The sequence below is a fragment of the Mustelus asterias genome, chromosome 3 (genome assembly GCF_964213995.1).
Source record: "Mustelus asterias chromosome 3, sMusAst1.hap1.1, whole genome shotgun sequence".
NCBI lineage: Eukaryota > Metazoa > Chordata > Chondrichthyes > Carcharhiniformes > Triakidae > Mustelus > Mustelus asterias.
Window position 1 is genome coordinate 105,544,587 of NC_135803.1, and position 13,084 is coordinate 105,557,670.

The 13,084-nt window shown below is 41.4% G+C and overlaps 1 protein-coding gene across 2 annotated transcripts in view; it reads right to left on the reverse strand.

Annotated features, from left to right (window-relative positions):
• Positions 1–13,084, reverse strand: part of LOC144491514 (acylamino-acid-releasing enzyme-like) — a 61,896-nt gene that overhangs the window by 12,662 nt on the left and 36,150 nt on the right. For both annotated transcript variants that reach the window (XM_078209422.1, XM_078209423.1), the window contains 5 exons: positions 11,469–11,557; positions 10,187–10,325; positions 8,619–8,699; positions 7,774–7,854; positions 162–250 (listed from right to left, as the gene is read on the reverse strand). In XM_078209422.1, coding sequence (XP_078065548.1) covers positions 162–250; positions 7,774–7,854; positions 8,619–8,699; positions 10,187–10,325; positions 11,469–11,557 — 479 coding nt within the window. The remainder of the gene's footprint in view (positions 1–161; positions 251–7,773; positions 7,855–8,618; positions 8,700–10,186; positions 10,326–11,468; positions 11,558–13,084) is intronic.

A 13,084-nucleotide genomic window follows, 5' to 3' on the forward strand; every position in this document is an offset into this window, starting at 1 on the left:
TGGGTCAGCTTCACTCACTGAAACAATGTAAAGGGTTTTGTGTTTTCCCATTTTAGTATTTATTGGGCACCACACCTATATATTTTGCCAGAGCTGAAACTCTTCTGCAGTGTTATTCCTGTGTCATAAACTCACATGTAAGCTGTTGACTATCTCCTTACTTGTACATCCTTCACATCTTGACTTCCTATGTTACCAGGCAGTGAGCGGATACTATCTTGCCCAAAGCCACTGGACCCACGGTAGTTCACTGCAAAATAAATCCCATCAGAATTAGGTTTCATGGTAGCACAATGGAAGGTTACATAAGATTTCTCAAGGGTCTCACAATAAGTCCAAGCAAATAACTTACTTCCGTGGGCTAGACAGTCAATTAGAATTATATGTAGTAAGGATTTCCTACAATAATAGTTTAACTGTAGTCAGAAACAACTTGGATAGGTTGTAAGGCAAGTGGAATGTTAATGTTGGAGAACTGCATGAATATCAATGCAGAGCACATCTAGATTACAGATTTTTGTCCAACCTATAGTCATAGGGTAGTTACCTATCATCTTACAGCCCAACCCTAGTTTAGCTATTCTTTCCTTCCTTAGTCTTGATATAAAGCAACTCCTCATTGTTAGGGTGCTGGATCAGAACCCCAAATTATATTAGGACGCCAGACTAGATCCCAACAATTTTTCTATTGTTGATGTTTCAGTAGGGGAGCAGTTCAGGAACAGTGACCACAATTCAGTAAGCTTTAAGATACTGATGGATAAAGATAAATGTGGTCCTCAAGTTAAGGTGCTAAATTGGGGAAGGCTAATTACAACAATATTAGGCAGGAACTGAAGAATGTAGATTGGGGCAGATGTTTGAAGGCAAATCAACATCTGGCATGTGGGAAGCTTTCAAGTGTAAGTTGATAAGGAATCAGGACCAGCACATTCCTGTAAGGATGAAGGATAAGTATGGCAAGTTTTGGGAACCTTGGGTGACGGGAGATATTGTGAGCCTAGTCAAAGAGAAAAAGGAAGCATTTGTCAAAGCTAGGAAGCTGGGAACACACGAAGCAAGTGTGGAATACAAGGAAAGTAGAAAGAAACTTAAGCAAGGAGTAAGAAGGGTTAAAAGGGGTCATGAAAAAGCATTGGCCAGCAGGATTAAGGAAAATCCCAAGGCTTTTTATACATATATAAAGAGCAAGAGGGTAGCCAGGATGAAGGTTGGCCCACTCAAGGACAAGGGAGGGAATCTATGCGTGGAGCCAGAGGAAATGGGCGAGGTATTAAATGAGTACTTTGCGTCAGTATTCACCAAACAGGAGTTGGTGGATGATGAGTCTGGGAAAGGATGTGTAGATAGTTTGAGCCATGTTGAGATCAAAAAGGAGGTATTAGGGTTCTTGAGAAACATTAAGGTAAACAAGTTCCCAGGGTCTGATGGGATATACCCCAGAATACTTGAGAGAGGCAAGGGAGGAAATTGCTGGGGCCTTGAGAGAAATCTTTGTATCCTCACTGGCTACAGGGGAGGTCACAGTAAGAAGTTTAACAACACCAGGTTAAAGTCCAACAGGTTTATTTGGTAGCAAAAGCCACACAAGCTTTCGGAGCTCCAAGCCCCTTCTTCAGGTTCTTCACTCACCTGAAGAAGGGGCTTGGAGCTCCGAAAGCTTGTGTGGCTTTTGCTACTAAATAAACCTGTTGGACTTTAACCTGGTGTTGTGTTTACCCCAGTCCAACGCCGGCATCTCCACATACAGGGGAGGTCCCAGAGGATTGGAGAATAGTCAATGTTGTTCCTTTGTTTAAGAAGGGTAGCAAGAATAATCCAGGTAATTACAGGCCAGTGGGCCTTACATCAGTGGTAGGAAAATTATTGGAGAGGATTCTTCGAGACAGGATTTATTCCCACTTGGAAATAAGTGGGCGTATTAGTGAGAGGTAACATGGTTTTGTGAAAGGGAGGTTGTGTCTCACGAATTTGATCGGGTTTTTCGAGGAAGTGACGAAGATGATTGATGAGGGTAGGGCAGTGGATGTTGTCTACATGGACTTCAGTAAGGCCTTTGACAAGGTCCCTCATGGCAGACTGGTGCAAAAGGTGAAGTCGCATGGGATCAGAGGTGAGCTAGCAAGGTGGATACAAAACTGGCTGGTCAAAGAAGACAGAAGGGTGTGTTTCTGAATAGAGGGCTGTGACAAGTGGTGTTCCTCAGGGTTCGGTGCTGGGACCTTTGCTGTTTGTAATATATATATATATATATATATAAATGATTTGGAGGATTGATTAGTAAGTTTGCGGACGACACAAAGGTTTGCGGATAGCGATGAGGACCATCAGAGGATCAGTTGGAGACTTGGGCGGAGAGATGGCAGATGGAGTTTAATCCAGACAAATGTAAGATAATGCATTTTGGAAGGTCTAATACAGATAGAAAATATACAGTAAATGGCAGAACCCTTAAGAGTATTGATAGGCAAAGGGATCTATCTGGGTGTACAGGTACACAGGTCACTGAAAGTGGCAATGCAGGTGGAGAAGGTAGTCAAGAAGGCATACGGCATGCTTGCCTTCATCGGCCGGGGCATTGAGTTTAAAAATTGGCAAGTCATATTGCAGCTTTATAGAACCTTAGTTAGGCTGCACTTGGAATATAGTGTTCAATTCGGGTCGCCACACTACCAGAAGGATGTGGAGGTTTTGGAGAGGGTATAGAAAAGATTTACCAGGATGTTGCCTGATTTGGAGGGCATTAGCTATGAGGAGAGGTTGGAGAAACTTGGTTTGTCCTCACTGGAGTGATGGAGGTTGAGGGGAGACCTGATAGAAATCTACATGATTATGAGAGGCATGGACAGAGTGGGCAGTCAGAAGTTTTTTCCCAGGGTGGAAGAGTCAATTACTAGGGGGCATAGGTTTAAGGTGTGAGGGGCAAGGTTTAAAGGAGTTGTACGAGGCAGATTTTTTACACAGAGAGTAGTGGGTGCCTGGAACTCGTTGCCGAGGAAGGTAGTGGAAGCGGATACGGTAGTGACTTTTAAGGGGCATCTTGACAAGTTCATGAATAGGATGGGAATAGAGGGATACAGTCCCTGGAAGAGTAGGGGTTTTTAGTTAAGTCGGGCAGCATGGTCGGTGCAGGCTTAGAGGGCCGAAGGGCCTGTTCCTGTGCTGTAATTTTCTTTGTTTTTATTTTGGCATAAATGTGAGAAATGGGTGCTTGGCTCCAGGAGTAATTCCACTGATATATTAGGGATACTTTATAGTAAAACAAACTTTATTAACACAGTTTAACTATAACTCTAACAAATGAAGCAGCTCAACAATCAACAGTTGAACAATATTTAAAAATGAATGGAAACAACTTTAATTTTTAACTTGTCAATGTTTCAGTTCCAAATATGCAACATTCCTTTTAAAGGCTTACAGTGCCACTTTAAATGCAGTTAGCAACTATAAATATGCTTTCTATAATGAGTGTAGACAGTCTTGAAGCTTTTAGAAAGAAAATGAGTTTCAGCGCAGCTTCTAGAACACCAGTCTTCAAAACAAAACCCCAGCCAGACCTGAAAAGCTGTTTCATTCTGTTACAGACTAGCTCCTCCCATTAACCATATCGGGGCGGCACGGTAGCACAGTGGTTAGCACTGCTGCTTCACAGCTCCAGGGTCCTGGGTTCGATTCCCGGCTCGGGTCACTGTCTGTGTGGAGTTTGCACATTCTCCTCGTGTCTGCGTGGGTTTCCTCCGGGTGCTCCGGTTTCCTCCCACAGTCCAAAGATGTGCGGGTTAGGTTGATTGGCCAGGTTAAAAAATTGCCCCTTAGAGTCCTGGGATGTGTAGGTTAGAGGGATTAGCAGGTAAAATATGTGGGGATAGGGCCTGGGTGGGATAGTGGTCGGTGCAGACTCGATGGGCCGAATGGCCTCCTTCTGCACTGTAGGGTTTCTATGATTCTATGATATCATCACATGACCTTGCATACCTAAACCCACATTCCATTCCTTTAACCAAAACCCTAGGGGAACTCTCCATCCATTAACAAAAATCTATTAGCTCTATTATTGCCCATCCCTAGTTGCCCTTGGGAGGGCAGTTGAGAGACAACCACATTGCTGCGACTCTGGAGTCACATGTGGCCCAGACCTGGTAAGGATGGCAGATTTCCTTCCCTAAAGGACATTAGTGAACCAGATGGGTTTTTCCAACAATTGACAATGTTTTCATGATCATCAGTAGATTCTTAGGTTCCATATTTGTTTTATTGAATTCAAATTCCAACCTCTGCTGTTGTGGGAATCAAACCCGGGTCCCCAGAACACTAGCTGAGTTTCTGGATTAATAGTCTAATGATAATACCACTCCACCTTCGCTTCCCCATGAGTAATTATTCTGTTCTCCCAGCATTTGAGCTGAATGTTTTCCACACACTGACTGCCTCCAGAATAGAGCTAAATTTGTAAACATCCCCTTCAACATAAAAACGCATATATATATTCATACTAAAAGAAGACTATCACATCACCCTGATGATGTTGACCTTCATCTGTGTACCTCATAAATTTCTTCTTCAAATTCATTGCCCTCTCCTACTCATATTTAAGGCCACCTCCTTGAGCTTGCTATCTCTCGGGACCTCTCTACTTCCATGCTCTCAATTTTTGGTAAGGTCATCTCCAGTCACTTCCCCGTTTCCTTTGTCACATACACCTTCATATCACCTTCCAACACCATTTCCTCTTCATCTATTTCTGGAATAAATGTCATTCAAAATCATCCAAATGTCAAACGTTTGGCTTTCCATTCATCATGAAACTTCTGTAGCCAGTGATATGCTAAACTATCGCAACACTTCCACTGTTAATATGCTTGTATCCAGAAAGACCTACTTCCATCCTGGTCATTGCCTTAGTATGGTCAACTCACAGTGGTGCAGACTTGGGATTGATCTGGAGGGCAACTGATAAAGTCATCCTACACGAGATCTAGCTGGACCATATCAAACCCCTATGTACTCTATGAACAGTATGCTTTGTCTGTATAGTGTGCAAAAAACAAAACTTTTCACTGCACACCAATACATGTGACAATAATAAAATCAAATTAAATCAAGCATGATCAGGCCTCATCCTCCTCTAACAAAACTATCCACTACAGGTGGTATGTCCAAAATCCGGTAGTTCAAAAAAACTGTTATATTTGAAAATATTCTTTTTGATATTAGAAGTTTAATGAATTTTAGACTTATTGCTCAAACACTGGGACAATTTGGCTAGGTGCTCATTCTTGGTGTTGCACTGGGCTGGTTATCAGCTTCACCATTTGTCTACAGTGGTAGCCAGTCTGTTCCGAGTCCACCTGAATGACCCTCGACTTCAGCCAACTCAGTTTCGGCTGAACCGCCCGGCTTCCACTCACGCAAGATTAGTGCTGTTGCTATACCAGTATCATTTTGTGATGTCCTGTGTCTTTTACCATTGCAGTCATGTCAAAAAGGTCATAGGCCCATAAGTAATACTGAAAAAATGAAGCGTAATCTATGTCTATAAGCTAAGAAAGTGGAATTACAGCAGAAATTAGATAGTGGCGCATCAGTGCAAAAGCTGAGTGAGGAGTATGGGTGGGTACCTCCACCGTTTCAGATTTCAGAGAAAGATCAGATTACAAAGTTTAATGCTGAAATTGACGCTCAGAAAGAAATGAATAACTATGTGTAAATGTGAAAGTTTAGACAGAGTGAAGGTGGTGTGAATGTGACAGAGGAAGAGTTAGAGAGTGCCATTGACTGGCAGATGTTGATTAAGCAAGCCAAGATTTTCCATGAAAAGCTGAAAATTTCAGCTCCAGACAAGTACATTCAGGATGGTTAATCAAATGTATGTGGAGATAAAGCCTTAGCATATCACGAGGCAGCTGAAAATTACATAGATGAGTTTGCCAAGTTAATTGCTGATGAAAACCTTACTGATGAACAAATCGATAATGCCGATAAAACATCCCTGTTTTGGCATCACATATCAAGAAAAATCTTAACAACAGTTAATGAGCAGGCACCAACAGGTTAAAAGACAGAAAAGATAGGCTTACTGTGCTAATGTGGCGGAGACAAACAAGTGCAAGCTGATGTATATTGGAAAAAGTCAGTGTGAATGATGTTTCAAGCAGGGTAATAATATTTCCAGGTCATTATTACGCTAACCTGAGATCATGAATAACAATGCAAATTTGTTTGGGCTGTTTGAAGAAGCACTTTCTTTCCTGAGGCTTACGCTCATTCTAAGTCTGAAAAGTGATGAAAAGCGCAAAATATTGTTGCTGCTTGACAATTGCTCAGCACATCCTGATGTTGAGCCTCTTGTGAAAGACACTGTGTACTGCAAATATTTGCCCCTGAACATAACAATCATTGATACTGCTAAGCAACAAGAAGTTTTAAGCTCCCTGAAGTCCAAGCAGGAGACAAAATTATGAGACATATGCTTAGTGCTGTGGATACAAAAGTTCCAAAAAGATTTTTCAATGAAGGGTGCCATCTGGTCTGCTGCACATGCTGAACCAAGTGACTGAAGATACCACGATTAATGCTTGGTACAATCTGTTGCCAGCAACTATCCTTGATGCTGATGAAAATGCTGATGCTGATTTTGAGGACTTCATGTGTCCATTGAGAAGGAAATTATTTCAGAATTATGAGAAAGGGTTGTCTCAATCATTGGACGAACACGCTGTTGAAGAAGTTATGAGCACAATGATTCGCCTGTTGTTCACACACTTACTGATGGTGAAATTGTAGAAATTGTTTTACATCCAGATGAAATGAAAAAACAGTGAGAATGATGACGATGACACTGGTGATCAAATTGTGAAAGTGCCCATAGATAAAGATATAAATGTGTGTGAAGATTTAATTAATGCCCTGGGGCAACGTAGCTTCATATCAGAGCAAGAAATAAAAATATTTACAAGGTTCAAGAAAAGCTAATCAAAGATAAGCTTAGGTTTACGAAGCAAATTAAAATCAGCTAATTTCTTTCACAATGCATCCCAGCAGAGTGCTATTGACCTGACTTCAACTGCAACTTTCAGGCTGGAAAATCCTATTGCTGGCCTATCATCAACCCACACATCCCGTGTGAGCCCTCTCCCTCAAGCATTCCCTCAACACGAACATCCAACCTGATGTAAATGATCCAGTGCCCATTTTTGTGCATCTTACTTTGGAAGCAAGAAGAATATTTGACAAGTATAAATTTTTTTTTACAAACTTTATGTGTGCATTATGTATTCTCTTTTTTCACAATATTAAAATATATTGTTTATTCTTTTTCAAACTGTGTGCACACATATTTATTCTTTGCTGTGATTTATTTCATGTAACACTTATTGAAATTGGCCTACGATAGGCTACCAGATTTTATTGTCCAAAATCCAGGAAAATCCAAAATCCAATACGGTCTCAGTCCTGAGGGTGGCATATTTTTAATGTCCAACCTGTACTCTGGAATCATCCCAGAGAGCAAAGATATACCTCTAATTTAAATGTCCTAAGGGCCCCTAATGTAAAAAAGGAAAACTGAACCAGGTTTATGTTACTGACTGACCCTTTTGTGCAGTTGCTGAATAAGGATAAGACCGGATTCAGCCATATAGCCCCCCGGATCAATTATGTTTTGGATAAGGTATTGTAGAATGATTGGCTGACCTGGGATCACGTCCAAAATGGATACAAAGTGGAGTAGGGGAGAAAATTGTCAAAAACAGAATTACCAAATCTGATACTAACCGAGCAGCACTGTATATCCCAGCTTACAAAGAGCAACAGGCAGCAACATCCAACTGGCAACAAAGACTGAATTAGGTCCCCCTGCAGAACAAAGCATACAGAGCTGGCATCAAGATATATGTTAACATGAATAGGCCATAAATGCTGGCTTTACCTTGCCAATGCTCACATCTCGTGAATGAATTAAATAAAACTTTTACTTCTCAGAGAGCTAACAGACAAATCCATCAAGACTTCTATAGTTTAAAAATACCCAAATGTAAATGTTAATAAAATCTGTACTGCTTCTTATAATCTTTAACCTTCAGGCTTAATTTAAATGGAGGAAGAACTTGAAGTATGGAACATGTGCAGGTGTTTCTTCCAGCTATAATTTGCCTTATTACCAGGTGGAATAGTGGCACAGTGGTTAGCACTGCTGCCTCACAGCGCCAGGGAGCCAGGTTCAATTCCCAGCTTTGGTCACTGTTTGTGCAGAGTCTGCACATTCTCCCCATGTCTGTGTGGATTTCTTCCAGGTGCTCTATTTTTCTCCCACAGTCCGTAAAACGTGCTGGTTAGGTGCATTGGCCATGCTAAATTCTCCCTCAGTGTACCCAAACAGGCGCTGTAGTGTGATGACTAGGGGATTTTTCACAGTAACTTCATTGCAGTGTTAGTGTAAGCCTACTTGTGACACTAAATCAGTAAACTTTAAACTTAATTGTAAGGAAGTTCAACAAAGTTTCTCCCCAATGCCCGAAAAACAGCTCCTATTTAACTTAGAAACAAATGTTAAACACATTTTACCCATTTCCTTTCATGCACATTTTCTAAAGCAAAGCGTAGAATATTCTGCTACTCACCATGTGGGATTACAACAAGTGGAGGTTTGACTTCCTTTTTCTGCTCGGGTATGAGTAAGATACTTTCAAACTGAAGACCAGCTATCAGCAAATCAAGAAAGAAAAAGCACAGTTACAATAAAACAAAATAATGTGGATGTTATGAAATAATTCTGAGCTCATTTCTAGGTAACTCCTGGTATCCCATGTCTCCCTATTTCTCAAATTGAAAACACTTTGACTGTGAACACATGGGAGGTCACAATTGACTTTTTGTTCTGGTGGGAAGTAAATCAGTACCTGAGCTCTAACCGCACATTAATCAGTTTCTGACAATCCAGCATCAGCAAACCATGATTGAGGCAAACCCTAGCATGACAGAGCTCAATCTCAATCATAAAAACATAGAAAATAGAAGCAGGAGTAGGCCATTTGGCCCTTTGAGCCTACTCTGCCATTCATTATGATCATCAAATTCAATATCCTTATCCCACCTTCCCCCTATATCCCTTGATCCCGTAGGCCCCTAGAGCTATATCTAATTTCTTCCTGAAATCACACAATATTTTGGCCTCAACTACTTTCTGTAGTAGTGAATTCCACAGATTCACCACCCACTGGGTGAAGAAATTTTTCCTCACCTCAGTTCTAAAAGGTTTACCCCTTATCTTCAAACTATGCCCCCTAATTCTGGGCTCCCCCAACATTGAGAAAATTCTTTCAGGATCTAACCTGTCTAATCCTGTTAGAATTTTATAAGCTTCTATGAAATACCCTCTCACTCTTCTAAAATCCAAAAAATATAATCCTAACCGACTTAGTTTCTCCTCATGTGCAGACCTGCCATCACCAGGAATCAGCCTGGTAAACCTTTGCTGCACTCCCTCTATAGCAAGGACATCTTTCCTCAGATAAGGATACCAAAACTGCACACAATACTCCAGGTTTGGCCTCACCCAGCACCTGTACAATTGCAGTAAAACATCCCCATTCCTGTACTCAAATCCTCTCACTATGAAGGCTAACATACCATTTGTCTTCTTTACTGCCTACTATACCTGCATGCTTACTTTCAGCGGCTGATGCACGAAGGCTCCAAGATCTCGCTGAGTATCCACCTCTCTCAATTTATACCCATTCAAATAATAATCTGCCTTCCTATATTGCTACCGAAGTGGATAACCTCACATTTACCCACTTTATACTGCATCTGCCATGCCTATGCCCACTCACTCAGCCTGTCCAAATCACGTTGAAGCATCTCTGCATCCTGCTCACAGCTCACTCTCCCACACAACTTTGTACATTTGTAAATTTGGAGATAATACATTTAGTTTCCTCTTCCAAATCCTTTTTTGGAGAAATGTAATTCCGAGCAATTTATGCATGGGTAAGAAATTGGCGTGCAAGTCAATTCAAATGCAGAAACTGGAAAAAAAATGACAACGATTTTAATGAAATAAATTTATGGACAGCTATGAGCAGGTACCCAAAATAGAGAGAGGAAAAAGACTCATTAATAGAAACATAAAGAATCTTGGAATTAGGGTCTGCCAGAATGGGAATGCAAATTATTGCAAGCCACTTACGGAATATAGGATTCGCCTGTTCGAATGGAGGTGTAACAGTCAGGATTTTCCAGTCTATTCCTGGCAATGGTTTGACTTCATCTAGTGCCACCCAGTTGATCCCCTGCTCTTGGCCTGCAGCTGGCAGGAAACCTACTTTCTTCAGAAATAAAATAGCTTTTACACAACTCAGCAATTGTTGTCCATTATGATCTGTCAAATGTGTGTTGCTATGGCTTTGTTAGCAGGTTAGGGTGTGCTAAAGGACAGGAAACTTTTCTCTGCAGTGTTGTCCCTTCGATGGCGACTTGCCCAAATTCTGCAGAGCTCAAGAATTATTTCTGGCATGCAATGATATTAAACAGGCTAAACAATGCATTGTACAAATTTTGCAAAGCATTTGTGCATACAGGGATATATGATATTGCCATTGGTAATACATCCTTTTCATTGTCTCAACAACAGTGACTTCTTTTTAACTGTAATGTGGAGATGCTGGTATTGGACTGGGGTGGGCACAGTAAGAAGTCTCATAACACCAGGTTAAAGTCCAACAGGTTTATTTGGAATCACGAGCTTTTGGAGCGCTGCTCCTTCATCAGGTGAGTGGAGGTTACCCGTCTTTCTAACTGAAAAACCATTCAAAAGTTTACATTGCAGCAGCCTGGAATGGAGAGTTGGCTTATGGTGGACTTACTTCATTAATGCAAATATATGTATGGAGATACAAAGACAAAAAAGTTTGTTGCACAAATTTGGGATGCACCACAACGTATTTCTCACCATTGTCGCAAACACCACGTGGCACTGGTGTCTGGAACCAAGTTATTGGAGCCCAGTAGCCTCTAGAAATGTTTTGTACTTTTTTTTGTTGAATTTTTGGACTCCTTAAGGTGAGGTCTGTCATAGCTGAGAACTGAAAGAAGCTCAGGTACAGCACAAGAAAGCTGTAGCCAAGAACCTAAGCTCAACCTAGGGCTGACATCTGTCAGCACATATGGAAAATTGTGCCAATACAGATGCATGACTGAGCTGATTTGCCTAATATGAATGTGGATATTAGGGATAAAAATTTCTGAAATCAATTAAGTACTGCAACAGCTACAGTTTTGATCTTATTTTAGATAATAAATGATCAGTTTGAATATGTAAAAATACATACATGGTTAACATTTTCAGACTCATTATTAAGCCACACTTAGGTTCTGTCTGTAGTTACACTGTGATGTGTTACATTTCAACCTTCATACCATCTTTAAAAGATAAATAGTAATGGTCCAATTTAACCCAAAGGCCTTCTTACCAAAGTGGGCGGACAGTTAGGGGATGAACAGCTGACCACCATCAGATCCTGGTGAATGTCCAACAGCGCCCAGCTCCCAGCCTCTGAACCTGTAGCAAACAAAACAATGGCCAGAATTTTACGTTGCTTGGGCAGGCGCGCCTGACCCGGAGGCGCATGAAATCATGGCAGAAGACATCGGGCTCATGTCTTAATGTCATTGTGCACTGTCGCAATATTTCAGTTGGTGGGTGCACACAAGAGTCAGAGGTGTGCCTGCTGATGATCAAGCATGCAGAAAGTGAACAACATTTTAAATGGGCTTCTTGGTAGTTTTGTGGGTTTGAAAACCTTAGGCTCAATCAGTTCAGTTACATGACTGGGGAAAGTGCAGATTTTTTTATTAGGATGAGCCAAATCTATCTGTCTGAACTTTCAGACAACTGGCGTGATCTCAGTGCTAATGGTAAATCCCTTTTTGGAATCATAGTGCCTAGGGTGAGATGTCTACAGTTTCCATTGTACAGGTGCTGATCACTCAAAGCTCAGAAGAAACACTACAGCAGGTGACACTAAGACTATACCGCCGCTCCTCGAAGGTTGCCAGTCCATCTCTTGAACAGGCTATCCTTTACAATAAGGAAATGCATTCTCTATAGACCTACGCTGCTCAGCACACACCCATTTGCTCAAAAGAATCAATTACTAGACATATCTCTATGGAAGGGAAAGGAAATTAATGATTTAATACATTAATGATTTGGACAAAGGAATTTAATGCAATATTTTCAAATTTGCAGATGACACAAAACTGGGTGGCAGTGTGTGCTATGAGAAGGATGCTAAGAGGCTGCACAGTGACTTGGACAGGCTGGCTGAGTGGGCAAATGCAATATAATGGGAAAAGTGTGAGGTTATCCACTTTGGGGGCAAAAACAGGAAGATTATTATCTGAATGGTGGCAGTTTAGGAAAAGGGGAATTGCAACGTGTCCTGGTTGTCATGGTGGAACAGTCGCTGAAAGTTGGTATGCAGTTACAGCAGGCGGTGAGGAAAGCTAATGGCATTCTGACCTTCATAACAAGAGGATTTGAGTCTAGGAATAAGGGTGTCTTGCTGCAGTTATACAGGGCCTTGGTGAGGCCACACCTTGAGTATTGTGTGCAGCTTTGGTCTCCTAGTCTGAGGAAGGACATTCTTGCTATTGAGGAAGTCCAGCAAAGGTTCACCAGACTGATTTCCAGAATGGCAGGGCTGACATATGAAGAAAGACTGGATCGACTGGGCTTGTACTCACTGGAATTTAGAAGAATGAGAGGGGATCTCATAGAAACGTATAAAATCCTGATGGGATTGGACAGGCTATATGCAGGAAGAATGTTCCTGATGTTTGGGAAATCTAAAATTAGGGGTCACAGTCTAAGAATAAGGAGTAAGCCATTCAGGACTGAGATGAGGAAGAATTTCTTCACTCGGAGAGTTATGAACCTTTGGAGTTCTCTACCACAGAAAGCTGAAGGGGCCAGTTCATTAGATATGTTCAAGAGGCAGCTGGATGTGGCCCTTGCGGCTAAAGGGATCAAAGGGTATGGAGAGAAAGTGGGAGTGGGATACTGAAAGTGTATGATCAGCCATAA